The 24,906-nt window shown below is 48.8% G+C and overlaps 1 protein-coding gene across 10 annotated transcripts in view; it reads right to left on the reverse strand.

The window, feature by feature from the left end:
- GOLGA2 (golgin A2) overlaps positions 1 to 24,906 on the reverse strand; it is a 375,277-nt gene that overhangs the window by 55,787 nt on the left and 294,584 nt on the right. For all 10 annotated transcript variants that reach the window (XM_086924918.1, XM_086924916.1, XM_086924923.1 and 7 more), the window contains one exon: positions 5,405 to 5,504. In XM_086924918.1, coding sequence (XP_086781044.1) covers positions 5,405 to 5,504 — 100 coding nt within the window. The remainder of the gene's footprint in view (positions 1 to 5,404; positions 5,505 to 24,906) is intronic.

Raw genomic sequence — 24,906 nt, forward strand, 5'->3', positions numbered from 1 at the left:
TTATGCATCATGTGTTATGTGCTTCTACCCCTACAGGTATTGTGATACTTAGGTGGTTGTTCTTGCTAGTACAGGTGGTGCTAGTGAGGTCCTGGTTCCCTGCGTGACCTGTTCCTAAGGTGGTTAGGGTTGCGTAGGTGGTACTTACCGGTTACCAGTGGTTACTGGTTGTGTGCTTTATGCCCTATTTTGTGCTACAGGGATTTATATTCTATGTTCTAAGTGCTAATTCTACCTAGTGCTAAGTTCTAAAAGTGCTGATTCCTGACAGTGGTACATGTGGCCCTGTCTTGTACATATCCCCTGTAAATACTGCCCGTGCCTGTTGGCACATTGTAAAGTTTGTGTTTATCTAATGTGTTTTGGTACAATACAAAGGCTATTTTTATATATAACCTTGTGTGGAGTTTCCTTTGTGGTGGGCCTTGGGTGTTGTTGCTGGGGTGCGCGCGCAAATACTTAACTCACATCGCCTCCAAGTTTAGCCTTGCTGCTCGCGCCACGTTACCTAGAGGGTGAGCAGGGGTTATCTTGGCGTGTAACTCCCTTGCCCTGACTTAGGAGTGGTGGTCTCTGACTGACTTTGGCGCAAGCCCTGGCCAGCCAGGGATCTCATTTCTAACATGTACCAAAACTGATTTGCTTACCTTTTCTCTAGGAAATGTCTCAGTGAGATATCTAGGAATATCACACAGAGTAAAAAAAGTAACTGCATTTGAACCTGCATTCTACTGTAAACATTGCATAAAATTTTGCAAGAAATAAAATAACCTAATATTTTTGATAGAAACAAATTGGTCTGAGTTCAGTCTTTGAGTGTGTGATATAATTTGCTGACTGAGTGTGTATAACAAATGCTAAATGCCACCCTCTGGTAAAGCCTTACTACTCGCCCACACCACCACAAATAGAGTGTAAAAGTGCTATGTACTTTTGAGTAAAAGTGCTATCTACTTTTACCTCTGCCTACCTTTGGGGTTCCACTGGACTCTATGCACACTATACCTCATTTTGGTATAGTTTATACAGAGCCAGCTTCCTATATTTTTAGCAACTGTTACTGTTCGACGGGCCCACAGTACTCTCATCGTGGATACCCGACAGGTGGGAAACCAACAGTAGAACAAAGACCAGGATACGGGTAGTAGGATTTGGTTCACTGAGAGAAACTGTGCTGCTTGGTCGGTTATTGCTCTGTGTAGACAACTTCCTAGCTGGCCTCAGAATAGACAGGCTGCTACAGGTCACATCAAAAAAGTACCATTAGTCTAAGTCTCAGACAAAACATTTGCAACATTCAGCAACAGAGATGAGGGTTGAAGCACCAGCCACTTGCAGCCCGCTTCATCCACTGCTGTTGTAGCAGGATGACTCATGAAAAGCTTTCTTTCAGCACTTAGGGTTCAGAGACAAAGGAGCACGTGCAGTTTCATTTTGAAGGCTCAGCTGACAGCAGCTTATAGACCATTTAGGGGAAAAGTGGCGCAGAATAAAAGCCTAAAGAATCTGTGATCTCGCTGATCAGGAATTTGCCCGTCCGAAAAGAACCTCTGCCCAGACCAGAGTCAGAGATAGGGCACTTTGTACCATGGATAGGAGACCCATGCTCGTCCAAAACTCAGTTTGTATTTTCCAGCTATTCAAACATGCTCACCAAAGCAGTGCCCTTAAATGAAGATGAAAGGAGATCTCGCAGTTTTCTGGCTTGTGCAGAGGGCTGTTGGGCAAACCCACCTAGGAGATGGTCACAGCTGCCTGATGAGTTACCGAAAGCCTGAAAAAGTATATTTAAGGAGCAGATCTCTGCAAGTTTTCTGCAAGGGGTGGTGAGCTGGAGCAGAAATGCGTTTCGCTGCCTCTTGATTTATGAAAGGGTAGTCATATTAATGGCTTAGATCAAAACTCATTAAACTTCAGGGGAGGAGGGAGAGGGTGGAGTGTTGTGGGCGGGTGGAGCTTCGACTGTCACCCTTCTCTTTAGGATGCTCAGAGAGCGTCTCATTCTAAATAGATGACCACCCTTCTATGGGTCACACTGAAGTATACTAAAAAGTGATGGGCACTATATTTGAATTATTATGATTTAGGACTTGTATTGCGCAACAAATCATCCCAACAGGGATCTCTCGGCACATTTGGTAAACACAGTGCTGAGGAGTAGGCCAGGGCTTACAGCAGTTAAAAGAGCCAAGTCTTTAGGAGCTTCTTAAATTGTTCCACACTATGGCAAGCCCGTAGCTCATCCGACAGACCGTTACAATGGAGAGGGGCAAGATATGAAAATGCACGTCCTCCCGATTTGGCTTTTTTGATTTTACAGGGGAGAAGCAGATTCCTGTTGCTAGATCTTAGTGCAAGGACTGGGTTGTAGGCTGTTATTTTCCTCCATAAAGCGGACCGATCCCTTGTCGAGCTCTAAACACCATCACCAGTAGTTTAAAAACAGCTCTCTTTCTCACAGGTAGCCAGTGCAATTGTTGTAGCAGAGGGCGGGAGGGGGTACGTCTAGTTTTATTCAGGACTAACCGCGCCGCTGTATTTTGCACTACCTGTAGTCTTGCTGCGAGGTCATCCCTGATTCCTACTAAAAGCGCATTGCCATAATCCAGTCTGCTGACTAGTTGGGCCTGTACTAAGGTCTTTTTGTCCTGCATAGGGATCCATGGAAAGATTTCCCGCAACATTTGTATGATTGAATCAGCTGTTTAAGGGGAGTAGCTTGGTGCCCAATTTTGATTGCTCTAATATCTTGGCCCTGGTGCACCAGTGGCATTCAACAATACCCATGCAAAGAGATGTGGCCACCTCCGTTTAGACCCAGCCATTAGCAAATCAGCCATGGCTCTGCTCCAATGGGAACCAGCCTGCCCGAACTGCCAGGCCCTCCCTGAACCAGAATACAAGCAATCCAAGCCAGGGTTTGCCGGGGGGTGGGGGAGCTCATTAGCCAGGTTCAGCTTGACTTCAGTGGCACAGTTTGCACAAGATCCTAGTCAAGGCATACCCGTCCCACTTAGGGCGTCACACTGAGGTATACAAAAGTGATGGATGGAATGTTTAAATTAATCTCAGTCACTGGTAATTACGAAGGCCACATCTCTTTGTATGGGTATTGTTGAATGCCACTGGTGCACCAGGGACAAGATATTAGAGCAATCCAAATTGGGCACCAAGCTACTCCTCTTAAACAGCCGATTCAATCACACTAACGTGACTAGTGTTCTTGTACATGGGATGCTTTGGATCTAATCGGATCTTTTCAGAGACTTTTGGGGTTTCTCTTGCCAAATGGAGAGGGGTTAAGGGGGGGACATAAGCCAGGATACATGTACCTTGTCTCTACTTCAATTTAGCCATTTTCGTATATAAACATGCTCTTGAGTTAAAGAGGCATCATAAAAATAATCTAGGAAGTAGCCCTTAAAAATGGCTATCCCAACAACTGACCACTCAAATAACATGATTGCTCGCCTCAAAGAAAAGATTTTGTGCTCCAGGGAATGCTTCGGTGGTCGGTGTTCTGCCACCACAAGTCACATTTCAGTGACTGTAAACCAGGGACTAATTCATGGTCTAATGAGCCATTCGGCTTTAGTTGAGGACAGTTCAACAATGGGCCACTTCCAACAGTTTGTCCCAAAGGAGTACCCAAAAGGCCTGCCTGCTTCTACCTCAGTTTTATCAGTAGCATCATAGATTTATCCACGGAGGGACATCCAAGGCAGCAGAATGAAGAAGGAAGTAGAATGGGACCAGAGTGCTAATAACCCAGTAACGAGGCTGCACACTGGGGGCATGCTGGCCAACTGCCTCTGGGTCCATCTGGGGCTGATTTAAGATCCAGTAACGAGGCTGCACACTGGGGGCATGCTGGCCAACTGCCCCCGGGTCCATCTCGGGCTGATTTAAGATCCAGTAACGATGCTGCACACTGGGGGCATGCTGGCCAACTGTCTCCTGGTCCATCTGGGGCTGATTTAAGATGAGAAGGGGCACCGGACAGGGTGTGTCCGTGCCCAATCCCTGACGGGATGGAGCAACCCTTCGGCCATGTGCTGCAATGGTCTTCCTGGGCTGCAGTGACCTTGTGGCTCCTGGGCAGTCTCAGTCTGTCTTCATGCAGCTCCTTCCTGGAAGATATTTGGATTTTCCCCCCAGAGATCATGTCATTCCTCCTGGTAGGCACACTCAAGCTCCTCTTTTAGACAGGTGGGTCTTGCCTCTTTGCTCAGGTCTAGCAGCAAGATGACTCCACCAGCTTTTCAAACTTAGACCGAGTCTGAAGGAAGAAGGGCCACTGAGCAGAGGAGTCCCTCCTGGTGAATACTTTCATTATATGGGTGTGCAGATCTTCTTGGAACTCAGCACAAACAGATGAATTAAGAGCTACCGGACGTGGCCAGTACGTCTATACCTCTGGTGGCCAAGGCATGAAGTCAGAGCAAACGAAGGGGGTGGGAGGGGGGCATGCCTTGTTCTAGGGTTTTAAGACTCCTCCCCTCTTAAAGCATCATCTTCCTACTGTCTCTGAGCAGATAGTGGCAGCTCCCGGCCCAGTGTCCACAAAATACCAGTTTGATCTGACTAAAGAGTGCTGTGTGCTGGACTGAAGGGCTGTCGTCAGGGAAGAGATCGCTAATAGAGGAAATGAGGTGGGGGGGGTTTGGGGGGGGGGGGGGGGGGGTTTGGGCGGGGTCCCACCCTAAAGGCAAAAGAATTGGGCAAACGGGGGGAGAGGCGTACCCTAAACACAAACGGATTGGGCAAACAGGGGGAAGGGTGTACCCTAAACACAAAAGGGCTGGGCAAACAGGTTGACAGAGGAGGGCAGGAGAGTGCATACGTGCAGGTTCAGATGCGGAAGATGGACTTCACCAGCTCAGTGTAAAACACCATTTTGTAAATTTCCAATGGACCTCAGCACTCACCAGTCCGGACGTACAAATACATGCCCACACTTAAAAGGCATCACACCTCATACATCTAGCGGTCATAATACGGGAACGGGACAGACCTTTTAATTGGCACAGCGGGTAGCAAGTTTCCCTATAGAGATTTAAGTAAGAAAGCCTCGGACCTTGATGACAACTTGGTAAACCCACCACTGCCAGTGAAGAAATGTACAAGGAGAGCGATCAGACAACACATGCCAGGCAGCAAGATGGCTTAAAGCAGAAACACGTGCAAAATATGATATCACCATCAAGCTTCGTTCAAACGGAAGGGACTCCAGGGCACTGAGACAAATAATACGGACAAATAATACTTAAAATCCTTAAGATGCCCTACCCTTCAAGGAAGGTCTTTAAAGTGAAGTGGATAGGAAGGATTACACACTGCTGGTTTGGTTCTACAGAGATGTAGATCTATCTCCTTGAACCCCTGCCCCGTTTGAGCCACTCACCCTGGACTCTGTTGAACGCTCCAGTATCCAGCGCTGCACTTAAGCGACTGATTTGAAATCGCAGGTCCTCATTTTCCTTGGCCATCACTCCAAGGCTCTCCTGCAAGAGAAGCAAGGCACATGGTAAATCCAGGAGAACCGAGGCTGCGCGACTGTTGACAGCTGGGACATCTACTGATATGTTCCCTCACTGAATGCACTTGTATTTCAGGGCCTGGTCCAGGGCTACAAAGTAGGGTGTGGTGCTGTCAAGATGACAAGGAGATATTACTGCCCCAAGGTCACTATTGTAAAACCGCTGTATGTCATTGCAAGAGAACTACACCGACCCTTCAAGGAGCAATACTGTACCATATAGAACAACAATTGTTCGAAACACCACTAATTATTTTTATATAGTCTTAATACCACAATGAAGTATTGTGAGGAAAGGTTCTTTACCTGTAACTGCATTTCTTCAGCCCTGGTATCTTGCATGGATTCACATCCTGATGTCAGCTTGGGAACCCTCTGTAATCCACGTTAACATGGCAGTACTTCAATACAGAAACTGACATTGCAACAAACGGATAAACCTCCATAGACCTCAAATATCCAATCCACCTCATTTTATGATCTGGAGTCTAGCCAATCAGGCTCAATGATCCGACTCTCCTCTCAAGCTCCATCTGCCTGATTTACATAGCTTGAATCGAAGGTTTCAGGAGCCTCAAGATTGGTAGAGGGTCGGTGCATGTGAATCTATGAGCGACTCCAATGCTAAATAACTGTTGTTACAGGCATACAACTTCTTCAGCCTGGGATCTTTCATAGATTCATGTGCTTGAATTGGGATTACCAAAGCAGCTTCATAAGTGACATCACTGGAACGAGGCTCACCTTAATGGGAGTGTGTAGAGGATTTTATGAAATGTTATCTAAGGTGGTTTTATGGAAAGGCTTGAATGATGCAGACACCCACTCCTGAAGATCTAGCTAATAAACCGCAGTTTTACAGGAGAACATTTGTAGAGTTGCCTTGTGTAGCAGGTTGAACAGTTCCTTAATTATTTGACCTAGTTCTGTCTTCATTTTCCAGGCTGGTGGATTCTTCTCCAAATGATGAAAAGTGCAGAACAGAAAACTCATTACTTCTTTAACCACCCTGGAAGAGAATAAGGCAGGTGCAAGAGAGTTATAAGTACCTGGATATGACGATTAGAAGAACCCTGATTACTTCCCTTCGGTAACGCTTTTTCTGGTGGATACAGTATCTGCCTGTGGATTCCTCACCTTGTGAATATCCCCTTGCGTCAGCAACATTCGGAAATTCTGTTTGTAGCTTCGCGCCGACGTAGACAACGACTCAGAGGCATGACACCGCGCGCGACTCCGCTGACGTCACCGATTCCATAATAGGCCCACGCCAGCGTGATGACGTCAGTTGAGCCCTTTTTTCCGTGCCTTCGAGGCACACGGACGGACCAACATCAGTAGATATATACATAGTATACACAGTACACAAATGTCAAGAAAACACACAGTGTGAAACCAAGCAGAAAAGCAATAGAAATAAAACGTTTCCTTCAACAATAAAAAACATTAACATCACAGTTACTCAGGTATAGAAGAGTGGACAACGGGGAGGCGGGTGGGTCAGTGAGGAATCCACAGGCAGATACTGTATCCACCAGAAAAAGCGTTACCGAAGGTAAGTAACTTGTTCTTCTGATAGATACATCTGCCAGTGGATTCCTCACCTTGTGAATAGATTCCACAGCAGTCTCCCGGAGGAGGGTGTCCACTCTCCTATACCAGAAAATCCTGGAGGACAGAACGCGCAAAGTGGCCATCCCTCCTCACCTCGCTATCCAAGCAGTAAGTGTGGAGGGAGGCCCAAGTTGCCGCTTTACAAATGTCCTCAACAGGTACACCCCTAGACAAAGCAGAAGTTGAAGACTTTGCTCTAGTAGAGTGGGATCTTATACCCTCTGGAGGTTACTTACCAGCCAGGGCGTAGCAGATCTTGATGCATAGAATTATCCATCTCGAAAGTGTGCGCTTGTGCACAGCTCTTCCTTTTCTGCCACCAGCAAAACCAACAAACAGCTGATCAACTCGATAGTCCTTAGTCCTATCAAGGTAAAAGCTCACTGCCCTCTTAGGTCCAGACGGTGAAGCCGCTCCTCCTCCTTGGAAGGGTGAGGGTCCTAAGAAGCATGAATGGTCAAGAATGGGGGCTTCGAACTAAGAGCTTGAAGCTCACGTACCCTCCTTGCCGAGGTAATTGCAACAAGGAAGACTGTCTTAAAAGACAACAACCTCAAAGGACAATAATGTAGAGGTTCGAAAGGGGAACCTATTTAGAAAAGTAAGCACCAGATTCAAGTCCCATTGAGGCACAATAAAGGGAGTAGGAGGAAAATTATTTGTAAGGCCCTTCAGAAATCTTAAAACAATAGGAGATTTAAAGAAGGACGGCTGATCCGGCAGGCAGAGAAAAGCCGACAAAGCCGAAAGATAACATTTCACTGTAGCCATAGCAAAACCTTGCTGCGCTAAAGAAAGGGCAAATAGGAGTATATCTGACAAACGAGCCCTCAAAGGGTCAATAGACTTCTCCCCACACTAATTCACAAATTTAGACCATCTGTAAGAATAGATTGACTTAGTGGAGTCACGCCTGGCCAATAGAATGACTTCCACCACATCAAAAGGAATTCAGGTTGCCCCGTTCAATCTCCGGGCATGAAGGTGTAAGGTCCGGAGGTGGGGGTGTAGAACCTGCCCCTCCATCTGAGAGAGGAGATCTGTCCTGAAAGGGAGACGGAGCGGCGGGCACGAGGAGAGGTGGAGAAGATCTGTGTACCACACACTTCTTGGCCAATCCGGAGTGACCAAAATGACTTGGGCCCGGTCTTGGCGAATCTTCCTTAGGATCCAAGGAATCAAGGGTATGGGAGGAAACGCGTAAAGGAGTCGTGAGCCCCAACTCAACTGAAACGCATCCCCCAACGCTCCCTGCATCGGATACTGGAGGCTGCAGAATAACGGGCAGTGAGCATAATCGCGAGTGGCGAACAGGTCCACCTGAGGAGTCCCCCACGTCTGAAAGATGTGACGAACTACCTCTGGATGAAGCCTCCACTCGTGGTCGACTGAGAACTGCTGACTGAGACTGTCTGCACGCACGTTCAGAACACCGGCCAGATGATTTGCCATCAGACAAATCTGATGATCCTGAACCCAGGACCAAAGACGCAGAGCCTCTCTGCAGAGACACTGTGACCCTACTCCTCCCTGCTTGTTCACATACCACATCGCAGTAGTGTTGTCCGTCAGGACCTGAACCGACCGCCCGCGAAGGGAAGGGAGAAAGGCCTTGAGCACCAGACGTATCGCCCGCAATTCCAGAAGGTTGATGTGAAGCAACCTTTCCTCTGGAGACCAAAGACCCTTGATCTCCAGATCCCCCTGATGAGCACCCCACCCTGGAGTGAATGCATCCGTTATCACTGTGGCCACAGATGGAGGTAGATGAAAAGGCTTTCCTTGAGACAGATTGCCCTCCACACTCCACCAAGACAGATCCACTGCAATTTCTCTTGAGATCCTCACAGACTCCCTGAGATCTCTGCTGTGCTGATACCACTGCCTGCGGAGGCACCACTGGAGCGCCCTCATGTGCCAGCGTGCATGGTTGACCAACAGAATGCAGGAAGCCATCAGACCGAGCAGACGAAGGACCTTTAGGACTGGAACGACCGCTCCATTGTGAAATAAAGGAATAATTTCCTGTATGTCGCGAATCCTTTGAGGTGGAGGGAATGCCCGACACACAGTAGTATCCAGTACTGCACCTATGAACAGGTTGCGCTGGGATGGCACCAGGTGAGATTTAGGTACATTTATTGAAAAACCCAACCTGTGCAACAACTGAGGTGTGACTTGCAGATGATGGAGCACTTTCTCTTGAGATTCCGCTTTGATCAGCCAATCGTCCAGATAAGGGAATACCGGAACCCCTGACCTTCTGAGATGTGCAGCCACCACAGCCATCACCTTGGTGAAGACTCGAGGCACAGTAGTAAGACCAAACGGAAGGACCGCAAACTGGTAGTGGTGCAACCCACCGTAAAACAGACATACTTTCTGTGAGACTTCAGAATAGGGATGTGGAAATACGCATCCTGCAAGTCGATCGACTCCATCCAGTCTTCTTCCAGCAGCGCTTGAAGAACCTGCGCAAGGGTGAGCATCTTGAACTTCTCCTGCTTCAGGTAAAGGTTCAAGATCCTGAGATCCAAGATTTGACCAAGTCTGCCATCCTTTTTGGGGATCAGGAAATACCGGGAGTAGCACCCCTGACCCCTCTCCTGCTCTGGAACCACCTCTATCGCACCGTTTCTGAACAGAGCCAGGACTTCTTCCTGCAAGAGCAGCAGGTGGTCCTCCGCACAAAAACCTTGGCAAGGAGGGTAATTGGGGGGAAAATTCCCGAAAAGGAAGAGCATACCCATTCTCCACGAGATTGAGAACTCAAAGATCCGATGTAATCAATTCCCAATCTCGTAGAAAATTGGTAAGCCGGCCCCCCACTGGGACCACATGATCCGGAATGGTGGATCTAGGGCTGCTTTGCTGTGGTGGCAGGGGGTTGGCAAGAGGTAGAGGACCTGCCAAAACCTCAACCTCTTCACCGCAGTACCTCTGGACTGTAGGTCCAAAGATCTTGCTGTTGCTCTGCTGTCCTTGAACCTTTCTAAAGCAGCATCAGCCTTCTTTCCAAACAATCCTGACCCATCAAAGGGCAAATCCATCAAGGCAGCTTTGACATCCGCAGAGAATTCAGAGGATTTAAGCCACGCCGCTCTTCTTGCGGCCACTGAAGAACCCATCACTCTTGCCACCGAGTCAGCAGTGTCCAGACGACTCTGAATGACCTGTCTAGCGGCAGCCTGAGGGTCAACCTCTTGAAAATCCTTCCTATCCCCCTCAGGAAGCTTTGGAACCAGCTGTTTGACTGAATCCATCAACGCATGGATATAGTGTCCCATAAGACAAGTAGCATTAGTCGATTTAGAGTGCCATGCTTGCCGAGGAAAAAACTTTTTTAGCAGCCTGGTCCTGCTTCTTTGATTCATTCTCCCCAGGAACCTGTGGAAAAGCAACCGCAGATTTCTTCGAGCAGGCCGCCTGCACAACCAAGCTCTCTGGCAAGGGGTGTGTGGATAAAAAGTCCTGGTCACCAGGCGCAACCCTGTACCTTCTTGCAACCGCCCTTAAAACAGCAGGGGCTGTAAGCGGTCTTTTCCAAACCTCCGATATAGGCTCCGCCAAAGCATCATTGAAAGGGAGCATAGGCTCAACCACAGAGGTAGGCGAATGAAGGAATTCAGTCAGTATATTAGCATTATATTCTGCAGTAGGAAGTGTTAAATTCAACAAGTCTGCAGCCTTCCTTATAACTACGTGATAAGGTGTCACATCCTTAGAAGGGGCGTCAGAAACAGAGGCCAAATCCCAATCAGGGGACAGTTCAAGACCACTAGCCTCTCTCAGATCATCGAAAAGATCTTCTGAATCCTGCAGCTCACCCTCTTCCATTTCTGCTTCACGGTACCTCTGCTCTTCCAGAAGTCTCTGTGCCTCACGCCTCGACCTCTCCTTCATGAATGAAGTTGATGGATCCGGAATCGACTCCGTCAGAGCCGGAGTCGAGCCCAAAGCTTGAGGACCAGACCGCTGAACACGAGGTCGGATCTGATTCGGCATCGAGGGTGTTGAAGGCTTCGGCGGCTCGAGAAAAGCCAATGCGGCGTCGGAGCCGGCATAAATGGTATAAAAGGCGCAGGAGTGTAAGACTAGGGGATACCCAGATTGTATGCTAATGGACCTGTGGGACCAACCGGTGCACCAGAGGGGTACATAGCCCTTGAATAAACTCCATACATAGCATTCAGGAACTGTGTAGGGTCCTGACCTGGAGCAGGAAAAGCTGGATATGAACCCAAAGGCTGCTCTCGAGGGAGGGGAGTCTTCTCGACTTCGACCTCCACCTCAAGCTGATGCACCGGGTCGACGAACCCGCAGGCAACAGAGCCTCCTCTTCTCCTCCATCTTCTTCTCCTTCACCCTCCTGGTCAGAAGAATGAGTCGGAGCCGGAGAAGGATTCGACATCGGCTTCGGAGAATGAACAGGCGAATTCACAGGCGAAGCCTCACCATTGGAGACTTGAACCTCCGGAGTCGGAGCCTCCACATCCTTGCAAAGCAACTTCACCTGCGACTTCGGTCTCGAGCTCGAGTCCTTCTCAGAGTGATGACGAGACTCATGAGATCTCTTCTTGTGCTTCTTCCTCGATGACTTCGAAGCATGCACCGAAGAAGACCTCGAGTGCGACTTCGAGCGAGACCTCGAACGATGAGTCCGTGACCTCTACCTCTTCTTGTCCTTCCTGCTCTTCAACTTTGCAACAAGGAGTTTCGCCTCCCTCTCACGGAGAGCCTTAGGATTCATTTTCTTACAGGATGAACATTCCTCGACGTCATGGTCCGAACTCAAACACCAAACGCAGCACTTGTGCGGATCCGTAATAGACATCGTCTTGCCGCACTCTCCGCAGGGCTTGAATCCAGTCTTCTTTGTGGACATCTCGACACAAAGAAGCAAAAGGACACCGAAATGAAATAAACAGTAACAAAGTTACCAACAGCTACAGAGGATCCCTAGAAACCGTTAGCGTCGACGACGAGGAAAAAAGAGAACTGACGTCATCACGCCGGCGTGGGCCTATTATGGAGTCGGTGACGTCAGCGGAGTCGCGCAGTGTTGTGGCTCTGTGACGTCGTCCACGTTGGCACGAAGCTACAAAAAGATTTTCCGAGTGTTGCTGACACAAGGGAATATTCACAAGGTGAGGAATCCACTGGCAGATGTATCCATCAGAAAGAGGGATACCTCAATCGAGATATTGCTAAATGTAGCAGATAAGGTACCACTTCATGAGGGTACATGGAAAGACGATCAGCAGTATTTCCGGAAGCCAAAATGCAAAATCCCTTCCATTTTAAGGATTAGGTTTTGATAGTGGAACAAAATCTATCTGCCTGAAGAATTTCCTTGCAGTTTACTGGGATGTTCAGAAAGCCACATTTTAGGCCTGTGGCAGCCAGATGCAGGGCAATGGTGCAGGACCTGCCTCAATGGTTGCAGAGAAGGAATGTGACTATTTTGAAGCAGATCGGTGTTTCCACCGAGAGGTGCCAGTGGTCAGTGAACCAAAATGGTCTGGCCCGAGTAGGGACGACTAGTATCAGAGTACAGAGCTCCTTCATTTTTCACAATACTCTTGGTATTAGTGAAATCCGGAGTAAAAATATATGCAAATTTCCCTGACAAAGGAATTGAAAATACTTTCCTGTGGAGTCTGAGTAACACCACCTGCTTGTGTAGTTTTGTAAGTTTGCATACCATTGTGTGGTACAGAGGTGTAATGATGGTTGGTTCCAGCTTTGAAATAGGAATTCCAGATGTGTGAAGTTTAGCGCCCAGCATAGCATTCCACATCTGCTGTGTTTTGTAAACCTGGATTGTGCTCAGAGTTAGGTTAACCTTGTGACTCAGAATCCAATTACATAGTTGTTGCACCTCTCTCAACACCAGCTTGGACTTTATCCCTCCTTGCTTCTGGGTGTCCAGTTATCTTGGTGTGATACCAAAGTCAGGAATGCCTTTATAGCGCCTCTCTCGACACCAGCTTGGACTTTATCCCTCCTTGCTTCTGGGTGTCCAGTTATCTTGGTGTAATACCAAAATCAGGAATGCCTTTATAGCAGGACTGATCAAACATACCTCAAGTAAGTTTATGTGTAGTGTCTTTTCCAGAAGGAACAAGGAGCGGCTTCTCTGCTAAGGCCGAGGAGCGTCGCCCCCATTGCTCTCAGAGCAGGAATAATATAGATACTATCATTTTTTCTGAGCTACTGGGCTGAGGCGAGTCGGGTGGGTCTGGGGTCACAGGGGGAGTAGTGGTGGGCACCCTCTAAGTACACATGGCGGTTCGGCTGGCCGTCTTGGGCCGGCCAAACAACATTGCACACTTTGCACAGGCTTCCAGTCAGAATGCCGAACCACAGCACTCGGATCAATCACAATGCTGCATTGAAGAGTTGTGATTGGCTTAGGGTAGCCTGTGTGCTTCCTGTTTGAGTGACTCGTCAGGAAGCGAAGCTGAGGAAAGACAGCAGCCGTGAGAAGGTGTTTTTTTAAAATTTATATTTTGTGTCGTCACCCGCCCTGCCTGCCCCGTTACCTGCGTGCTGCCACAGGAAAGAACTAAAGTTGGCTAGTAGACAGATTTTGCAGAGGTGCTGCCTAGCCATTTAAGGAAGGATCTGTAGTCAATTGAAATTATAGTAAGACCCAGTAAAGCTTCAGTCTTGCACAGATGTTGTCTATGGTCACCTACCCCCACAATGTTGGTTTCATGTCCTTAGTTATCCGATGTATCCATCCATTGGACAGACACTAGTCTCCACTACATTTTGTTTTTTCAGTTTTATAAAGCGCAAACTCGACCCAAAGGTATTAGAGCACTTTACATGAACACCAGTTACGTTACACGAGGACACATTCATTTTTTGTAGGCACAGGGAGATTAAGTGATTTGCCCAGAATCGCAGGATGTTGAGCCGATGCAGAGACTCGAACCTGGTTCCCCAGTTACAAAGTCCTCTCCCATATCTACCCCCTTCAGGTGGGGGAATTATTCTGAGCCAATACTGGTAGATCAGAGGAACTGCACATCATTCTTGCAGTTACTTAATTGAATTCTCTTTTCTGTCTTGTGCAGGATAAGCCTTCGGCTGATCTGCACAAGTGTTTGCTTCTCAGAATAAGATCTGAGCTGGCATGAGGATGGACTTCTTACTGCTGAGCCGGAGGCCCACCTCCTTCAGTAAGTTCAGAGTTTCCGAAAAAACTGCTGATATTTGATGAGACAATGGAGCCTTAATGAGCCAGTTGCTGAGGTGTGGGAAGACTATCACTCTGATGAAGTTGGTTAGCAGCCACTGCAGCAAGGTATTTTGTGAATACTCTGGGTGTCGACTTGAGGCCGAAAGGCGGTGCCTTCAATTGGTAGTGATGGCTACCTAACAAGAGCTTAGATATTTTTGCTTCCTTTTTTGTAGCACAGACTATAATGCAGTTATTTTTAACCCCTTCCCTGCTCATGACGAGCTCATTAATGCTCTTTTGAAATCTAATGTGTGAAGCACACCCCCTCCACTGAATCTGGTTGAGGGAAGAATAAAGGCAACTCAACAGATTGGTTGATGTGAAAGGCAGAGTCAACTTTGGGTAAAAATTTGGGATTAGTCCTAAGAACCACTTTGTTTTGGTGTATTTGCAAAAATGGTTCTTGCATAGTTAGTGACTGAAGCTCACCCACTCTTCTTAGAGATGTGATGGCGATAAGGAAGGCTACCTTCCATGTGAGAAATTGTAGTTCACATTTGTGCAATGGCTCAAAGGGTGGACTTAGGTTCCACACCGGAGAAGGTGGAAGTCTAGGAGGAATGATTCTTTTAAGTCCTTCCATAAAAGCTTTAATAGCGGGCACTCTAATAGAGACAAGTGCTGTCTGTTTTGCAGGTATGCATCTAATGCAGCAAGATGTAAGCGTATTAATGTATACGCTAAATTAGAACGCTGTAGGTGTAACAGATAAAGGATGTTTTGTATAGAAGCATCTAGTGGATTGATCTGATTATTGTTACAGTAAACTACAAATCGCTTCCACTTTGCTACATAGCAGGCTCTTGTGGTAAAGCGCCTAGCCTCTTTGATGACATTCATGCAGTCCGGTGGAAGATTAAGGTAGCCAAACTCTAAGACTTCAGGTGCCAGATCGCAAGGTTGAGATGACTAGGATCTGGAGGTCTTATCTCTCCATGGTTCCACTGCTGTGCTCAGCATTCCTGTAGGGGACGCATTTGGAGTCTTGCATAAGGAACAATTATAATGCAAGAAGCCACCATTCCGATCAACTGCATAAATGCTAAGGCTGGTAATGAGTGTTGAGGCTGAAATTGTGATATTAGATTTTTCAAGTTGCATATACTGACCGGGCTGGGGTATGCTAGAGCTTTGCTATCTAATGCGGCTCCCAGATGTGCTTGTGTGTGGGATGGCTGGAGGTGAGACTTGGTAAGGTTTACAGTGAATCTCAAGTCGTGAAGTAGTTGAACTGTTTTCGGAGTGTGGTGTAGGCAACTTGGTTGCGACCTAGCTTTTATTAGCCAGTCATCTAGGTAAGGGAAGACGTGAACGTGTTTTCTACTTAAATGAGCTGCGACTCCTGCCAGACACTTGGTGAAGCCTCTGGGTGCTGTAGTTACCCCGAAAGGAATAACTTTGAATTGATAATGTTGTCCGTACACTATGAACCTGAGATATTTTCTGTGAGCCGGGTGAATGGGGATATGGAAATAGGCGTCCTTTAAGTCTAGAGTGGATAGAAAGTCGCCTTGTTGAAGCAGTGGGAGCACCTTTTGGAGTGTGACCACGTGGAAGTGGTCTGAGTGAATGTAGAGGTTTAGCTGTATGAGGTCTAATATAGGCCTGAGAGAGCCGTCCTTTTTGGGACTTAGGAAATACAGGGAGTATACTTCGGTCCCTTGATAATGGAATGGGACTGGTTCTATCACCTGTTTTTCCAAGAGAGAGAGAGAGAGAGAAAACCTCTTGTTTTAAGAGGGTGAGATGTTCTGGTGACATTGTATGTGTTCTTGGAAGAATAGTTGGGGTAGTGCTGGTAGGCTCCAGGCAGTAACCATACTGGATAATTTGTATCGTGCTTGCAGCGCATTGTCTATACCAACTGCCAGCTGTGTGCTTTAACCGCCGCTTTGCTTATTTGCTTGTTTGATTGCCAGCGTTATTTGCATTTTTGAATTGCCAACTTTAGTGCAGAATTTGCGTTCTCCCCCCAAGCGCTCTTGGCGTTCTGACCCCTCCGCCTCCATTTTGTTGATTGTTGTCCTCCTCCGTAGCCCGCCCCGCCTCCCAGCTGAGCCGCCCTCCCACAGACAACAAACAGCACTCCCTTACCTGGAAGCGCCGTGACTCGCTCTTCGCTTCCTAGCAGAGTGGTTGCTCCCCTGTGACTGTGGTATCGTACTTGCAGCGCATTGTCTATACCGACTGCCAGCTGTGTGCTTTAACCGCCGCTTTGCTTATTTGCTTGTTTGATTGCCAGCGTTATTTGCATTTTTGAATTGCCAACTTTATTGCAGAATTTGCGTTCTCCCCCCAAGCGCTCTTGGCGTTCTGACCCCTCCGCCTCCATTTTGTTGATTGTTGTCCTCCTCCGTAGCCCGCCCCGCCTCCCAGCTGAGCCGCCCTCGCCCCTCCTCCCCCACTATCCATATATGACAGTAGTCCCCGCGCGCAGCATTTTCGCGCAGCGTTCGCGCCCCAGTCGCGCCGAAGGTGCGCCAAAGGTAAGCCCGTCTACGCCCGTCCGCGCCTGGACCGCGCCCAGCGCCAGACCCCCTGCCCCTCGCGCTGCCCAGCCCTCCCGCATTACCTACGATGCCGCCACCCTCCTAGCCCTTAACCCCGGTCGCGCCCCCAACTGCGTCCAAGCCGCTCCTGGACACACCCATGGACCTTTCTCTTGCTACTCCTGCAAATTCATCGGCACCGACAACATCTCCGCTACGACCACACCACAGATTCCCGACCCCAATCACCTACAATGCATCCTTCTCAACACCCGATCGGTCCACAGGCACGCCATTGACCTATGGAATCTACTAGACACCACCTCTCCAGACGTCGCCTTCCTAACAGAAACATGGATGAACGCTTCCTCCGCCCCAGACATCACCATTGCCATCCCTGAAGACTATAAGATCATTCGCAAAGACCGTACCAGCCACACAGGAGGAGGAATCGCTATTGTCCATAAAAATTCAATCCGCATCTCAACCAGCTCCGACGCCAACCTCGCCAACTCCGAACACCTTCACTTCCAGATCCACATCGACCCGAAGACTACACTCAGAGGCACCCTCCTCTACAGACCACCAGGACCCCGCGCAAAATTCAGTGAAGACATCACGGACTTCATCACTCCACACGCACTCCCCTCCAAAGACTACATCCTTCTGGGAGATCTCAACTTTCACCTTGAAAAGATCAACGACCGCAACACCACCACCCTCTTGGACAACCTCGCCAACCTCGGACTCAAACAACTGGTCTCTTCCCCCACCCACATCGCAGGTCACACACTCGACCCCATCTTCACCTCCAGCAATCATGTCTCCTGCAGCCACACTACGGATCTCCTTTGGACTGACCACAGCTGCGTTCACTTTACCTACAACAAGCCAAAACCCATCAACCACCTCCAACCAACTCTGCAAAGAAACTGGAACAAAATCACCATCGACCAGATCTCCTCATCGCTCCTTCTAAACACCCCAGCCCACTCTTCTAACCCAGACCAAGCCGCCGACAACTTCACCCTATGGTTATCCAACACCGCCGACACCTTAGCACCACTGAAAAAACGTCAAAACAAACCTGGCAGCAAGAAGGCCTCATGGTTCAACAATGATCTTAAGAAGTCCAAGAAACTCTGCCGCTCTCTTGAAAAGGCCTGGAAAAAAGACCCAACCACTAACACCAAGGACGCCTTCAAAAACGCCACCCGCACACACCACCAAGTAATCCGAAAGGCCAAGAAAACAGCATTCAAGGATCGACTTGACAACAACGCCCGCAACAGCAAGGAACTTTTCAACATCGTCAAGGAATTTACCAATCCCTCGGCCAACTCCAACGACATCACCCCCTCTCAAGCCCTCTGCGACTCCCTAGCCTCATTCTTCCACAACAAAATTGCAGACATCCACAACAGCTTTGACAACCGACCCGATGACCAACCTACCCAACCATCTGCTGGACCTTCACCCCCCTCGAACATCCTTAATGACTGGAACCCAATCTCCACTGAGGACACCATCCGCCTGATGAACTCCATCCACTCAGGATCCCCAACTGACCCATGCCCTCACCACATCTTCAACAAAGCAGACTCCATCATAGCACCGCACCTCCGAGATGTCATCAACTGCTCCTTCAACTCCGCCACCTTCCCGGATAGCTGGAAACACTCTGAACTCGTCGCCCTTTTGAAAAAACCCACAGCGGACCCCACCGAACTCAAAAATTACCGCCCCATCTCGCTCCTTCCATTCCCGGCCAAAGTCATCGAGAAAGCTGTCAACAACCAGCTCGCCGCTTTCCTCGAAGCCAACAAATCCCTCGACTCCTCACAATCTGGCTTCCGAGCAAAACACAGCACTGAGACCGCCCTCATCGCAGCAACAGACGACATTCGAACTCTACTGGACAATGGAGACACAGTCGCTCTCATCCTCCTCGACCTCTCTGCAGCCTTCGACACAGTCTGCCACAGCACCCTTCTACAACGCCTCAGTAACATCGGAATACAAGGAAAAGCAATTGAATGGATCACCTCGTTCCTCACCGGAAGAACCCAGAGAGTCCGCCTCCCACCATTCAAGTCCGAGGCCACTGAAGTCATCTGTGGCGTCCCACAAGGATCCTCACTCAGCCCCACCCTCTTCAACGTATACATGAGCCCCCTGGCGGCCATCGCTCGCCAACGCCAAGTTAAATCAGGCTCCCCTTGTGACCCTGCCCCCCCAGATGTCCTGCTGCAGGCATCTAAAATCACCTTGCCAATAATGCTGGAACTTCTCAACTCGTCCATCTCTGCATGCGTAGTCCCCACGACATGGAAACAAGCCATGGTGCGGGCGCTGCTAAAAAAACCTAGCCTAGATCCCGATGATAATGCTAGCTACCGCCCCATCTCACTTCTCCCTTGGGTCAGCAAGGTTTTGGAGAAGTTTATAAACGTCCAACTCGTTCAGTTCCTAGAGAACCATTCTCTGCTACACACATCACAGACAGGCTTCAGACCGAAGCACGGTACTGAAACCGCCTTGCTAGCAGTCACAGAAGAATCTCGAAGGGTACTGGATCAGGGAGGATCAGTGGCAGTGATCCTCCTTGATCTAAGTGCCGCATTCGATACGGTCAGCCATAACACCTTGCTGAACCGTCTCCATGACATCGGAGTATCTGGCGACGCACTAAGGTGGTTTGAGTCTTTCCTGTCTGAGAGATCCTTTCGGATCTTTGATGGCGAGACAACGTCCTCTAGCAAAACCCTCAGCTGCGGAGTACCACAGGGCTCCTCCCTGAGCCCTGTGCTGTTCAACGTATACATGAGGCCGCTGGCGGGTGTCGTCGAACCGTATGGCATCAAAATTGTGTCATACGCCGACGACACTCAACTAGTGGTCTCATTGACCGCTAGCAACAACAGGCAATGCCCGGCAGATCTGCTAAAATGCTTAGAGGATGTCAAGGGATGGATGACCTCCTCCTCCCTAAAACTGAATGGGGACAAGACGGAGCTAATGCTCCTAGGCCCTACCCCCCCAGCACCTTTCACCTCTCTATGGCCCTGTACTCTGGGTCCCCCCCCCATCCCCAAGGAAAGTGTGAAGAGCCTAGGAGTGTGGCTGGATAACAAACTCTCGTTTACCACCCAGGCCATGAAGTTGTCCGCCACATGCTTTGGCCTACTAAGAATTCTTAGAAAGATCCTTCCACTTCTACCGTTAGAAGCTAGAAAGGTGGCGGTACAAGGCCTCATTCAGTCTCGTCTGGACTCGAATAACGCCCTGTATGTTGGGGCTCCCGAAATGACCCTCCGGAAATTACAGATCGTGCAAAACTGTGCAGCACGCACTCTGCTACAGATTCCACGATCCCAGTCAGCCAGACCCGCTCTGAAGAGTCTCCACTGGCTGCCAGTGAGGCAGAGAGTAGCATTCAAGGCGTTATGCATGGCACATCACGCCTTTTGGAAAACAGGCCCACCCATTAACAACGACCTTGTTATCCCCTATCACCCAAACAGGAATCTTAGGTCGATGGAAGCCTTCCTTGCTGTTGTTCCCAGAGTGAAGAGAGCCAGGTCGGGTGGCAGGCTGTTCTCTCTAAACACTGCCAAACTCTGGAACGCCCTTCCCCTCTCACTCCGATCTAACCCAAATCTGCTTTCATTCCGAAAAAACTTGAAGACACTACTGTTTGCTAAATCTTTCGTGTCCTAATTCTTCCGTTCCTGGTAACTCCGCCTCAGCACAACTCAGCGCTTGGACGCCCCTGGGCAGCAATCGCGCTCAATAAATTTATTTTCATTTCATTCATTTCAACACAATCTCAACATCATCTCCTACGCAGATGACACTCAACTGATCCTATCACTCACCAATGATCCTAGCACCGCCAAAACTAACCTACACGAAGGAATGAAAGAAGTTGCCGAATGGATGAAACACAGCCGTCTGAAACTGAACTCAGATAAAACAGAAGTCCTCATCTTAGGTACATCCCCCTCTGCATGGGACGACTCTTGGTGGCCGGAAGCCCTTGGGAAGGCACCCATCCCGACAGACCACGCACGGAACCTTGGCGTTATCCTGGACTCTTCACTCTCAATGAACAGACAAGTCAACGCCGTATCCTCATCCTGCTTCAACATTCTCCGCATGCTCAAAAAAACATTTCGCTGGATCCCCACCGAAACCAGAAAAACAGTCACCCACGCCCTGGTCACGAGCCGATTGGACTACGGAAACACCCTCTACGCAGGTACTACCGCTAAACTCCAGAAGAAACTCCAACGAATCCAAAACGCCTCAGCCAGGATCATATTACACATCCCGCGCAACGAACACATCTCTGGCCACTTGAAAGACCTCCACTGGCTACCCGTCAATAAAAGGATCACTTTCCGACTGCTAACCCACGCACACAAATCACTCTACGACATCGGACCAGAATGCCTCAACTCACGACTGTCCTTCTACACCCCCTCCCGCCAACTACGTTCTTCCAGCCAAGCCCTCGCCACTGTACCTCGCATCAACAAGACCACCATGGGAGGCAGATCCTTCTCATACCTGGCTGCTAAAACATGGAACTCACTCCCCACCCACCTTCGCCTTACCCAGAACCACCTAGCATTCAGAAAGCAACTTAAAACGTGGATATTTGACAAGTAATCCCTCCTCCCATCCCTAAGCGCCTTGAGACCCTCTGGGTATGTAGTGCGCTATATAAATTCCTGACTTGACTTGACTTGACTTGACTTGTAGTACCCACTTGTCTGAGGTGATGGAGTTCCAGGCAGGTAGGAATTGCGAGAGACGTCCCCCGACAGGAGTGGGATTATTAGGGGCTAGTGGAAGGAAGTCACTGTTTGTTGGCAGGGGAAGTGCTTGTGGAGTTTCCTCTGCCTCTTCCCTTATTATTGTTTCCTCTATAACCTCCTCGAAAATAACCTCGTGAAGAGGGTGATTGGTTGTTACCCTTGTGAGAGGAGGAGGGATTTTCAAGGGTCACCGTCTTTGAACCACCCATGTAAAAGGAGCGGCTAATTGTAAAGCCCCCAGAGACTTTGCGACCTCAGTGTCCTCCTTTATTTTCTCCAGCGAGGTATCAACAGCTGGCCCAAAAAGATGTTCTTTATCAAAGGGCTGGTGAAGAATGGAGGATTGTACTTCCTGTTTAAATCCAGAAATCCTAAGCCCAGCGTGTCTTCGCAATAGCCCCTTGTAGTTTTGTTGTAACTCACAAGGGCCATTCCCATCTCGAAGGCAGGTACAGCAAGATGGACTGCACACCTGTATCCAAACATTTTACCACAAAGCTAAGGGAGTGCTACCTGTTCCACTCAGGGCAAAGGCGCAACCATAGCTTTCTTAGTGCACATCACGCTTGTCGACCTCTGCAAAGTGGCCACCTGGTCAACACCACACAGTTCTATCTAGCACTACTGTGAGGACATCTTAGATCACCAGCATAAGATTGTTTAGAAAGTTTTAAGACTTCATTCCAGGAATCTGCATCATCTACTCACTATTCACAGCTCATGGTAAGCACTGCTGTGTTTACCGCTACACAGGCTATGAATGGAAAATGACTTACCTTGCAGGCACCTGTTCATAGCACGCAGTGCTGCAGATTCACATGCACTCACCCTCCTCCATGGAAGCTTGAGATGACTGCAGATCTCTTCCTACATTACTCATTTCACACTGCACAATAAGCATGGTTCGCCAAGCGACGTTCCCTCGATACTACGGAGAGGGTGTCCATGAGGAATGTGAACCAAGGGAGGAGTCAAAGCACGTCATGACAGTAAGGAAGGATTATGTTTGTTACCCTGCAAGCTGGGATTGGATTGGCTGGCAGTATGGGGTACCTCTACCAAACCTCAAAAGGAGCAGTAGAGATGTGGCTTGCAAGGTGGGGTATATAAGCCCAGGGAGTGTGCAGTGGCCCTGTTCTCCTTGACTTGCTTGAGAGCAGAGTCTGCCTTGTCCCGAAAACAGGCGAGTCCCATTGAGCGGCATTTCTGTGAGGGGCAACTGTGCGTCATCTGAAAAACTGGTGCAGTGCAGACAGGCTTGCAGGCGAATGGCAACAATGGTGCTGATGGCCTGCTCAATGGAATTGGTGGTGTCCCAGGCACAACGAATCGTGAACTTGGCTGCATTTCACTCACCCTACATGGCCTGGGAAAGGACAAGTTGGAGATCATCAGGGGCACCTGGGAGGACGTGGGCCACTTAATCCTAAAGGGTATTGGCCTAGTAGAGAAAAATGCACGTTTGCCAAAGGTTTCTCACGCATTTTGAATGTCTGGGGGAGTAGTTGAGAATCTGTTGGGATTGGTCTTGCGGCAGGTGCTTACACCTCCAAACTTTCAGGAGAGTGGTGCTGAGATAGAAAAGTGGGATCGACCGGTTTAGGGCGTTGGTGTCTTGCAATTTGACGACTGGAGGACCAGAGCAAGTTTTGGCCAAGGAGTCTGATAATGCCTTGATAAAGGACAGGATTGTCTCACAAGATGTTTGCCTCAGCTGGAGAACTTCTGTCAATATGCCAGTCCTCACCTCCAAAGTGGCAAGCTCGAGGTCAAGGACTTTACCTGCCCTACACATTACCATGGAGTAGGATGTAGACTTCTCTGTGGCGGGAAAGGGGGCGAGAGAAGGTCCGTTTCAAAGTAGGTACCAAGACCACTAGAGTCCTGCAAGTCATCATTCCTATTGTCATCTTGATAGGGCTAAGCGAACTCATCACCCACTTCATAATCACTGTCAAGTCTGTGTCAAAATGTAACTTGGGGTGTGTTGGCTTCTCTGTGGAGGTGGCAGAGCAAGCAGCACCTCAACTGTCAGGTGTTGATGGATTCAGTACCGGCCTCAAAGTCCCAGGGTCAGCAGTGGCTTGAGGTGCTGGAGTTGGCATCTGGACAGGGACCAGACTCAGAGGATCCAGCTAGTGTCAAGGGTGAACCCGCCAGTGGTACTCTAAGTGGATCTCCTCTAAAGTCAGTCGACTCCGGGAGCGTTATCTAGATCCATGGCGCCGACCCTGCCTGTTCAGTTGCAAGTAAGAGGCGAGAGGGGGCTGAATCCTGCTTTGATTTCGGGTTTCTTTTTAGACTTACTGGACGATTTGGATTGTGATGATTAAGACTGTTGCAAGACAGTGTGTGTTTTAAAAAATGTATGTTTGCTGCCATGTCATATTTACTTATCTGTTGGTTTATGTTATGTTAAGGTTTATAAAGCACTCACATCACCCTGGGGCATCACGGCGCTATCCAGGCAGACATACGCCTTGAGGAAAGGCAGAGAGTGTAAACTAGCCAAGTTTCTAAAACAGATATGCTTTCAGCTTTTTCCTAAAAACGTTGTAACTTGTGACTTTCTGTAATTCTTGCGGGAGTTGGTTCCAGTACCTCGGCGCCAAGAACGAGAAGGCTCTGCCTCCCGTCCGAACCACCCGGATACGAGGAGTCTGTAGAAGGTCATAAGCCCTGGACCTAAGATTCCTACTCGGAATGTATTTACGTAGTTTTTTCCGTAAGTTCAGGGGCCTCTTTCATTGACCACCTTATGCGTTAGACAGCAAATCTTGAAAAAAGATCTTTTCTTTACTGTCAACCAATGCAACTCCTTCAACAGGGGAGCAGAAGCTGAACCTGCCGGTTGGTTCAGGATCATTCTGGCTGCAGTATTCTGCACTACCTGAAGTTTGGCCACCAATGTCTCTCAGACTTCCGCTAATAACGCATTCCCGTAATCCAGTCGACTGGTAACCATAGCTTGTACTCCGGTGTGGGACAGGAATATAAGGTAAGATTTTCCTCAAGAGTCGGAGGGCGTAGTAGCATGAACTTGTCGTTGCCGAGACATGATCTTTCATGTTCAGGGCTCGATCAAGCTTTAACCGCAAATTTTTTACTGACCTTTTAGGCGACGGAGCGGGTCCCAGCTCATCCGGCCACCAATCTCCTGAACAGACATCTGTTGCTTTTCCCAACAGC

Source organism: Lissotriton vulgaris, chromosome 5 (genome assembly GCF_964263255.1).
Source record: "Lissotriton vulgaris chromosome 5, aLisVul1.2, whole genome shotgun sequence".
Lineage (NCBI taxonomy): Eukaryota > Metazoa > Chordata > Amphibia > Caudata > Salamandridae > Lissotriton > Lissotriton vulgaris.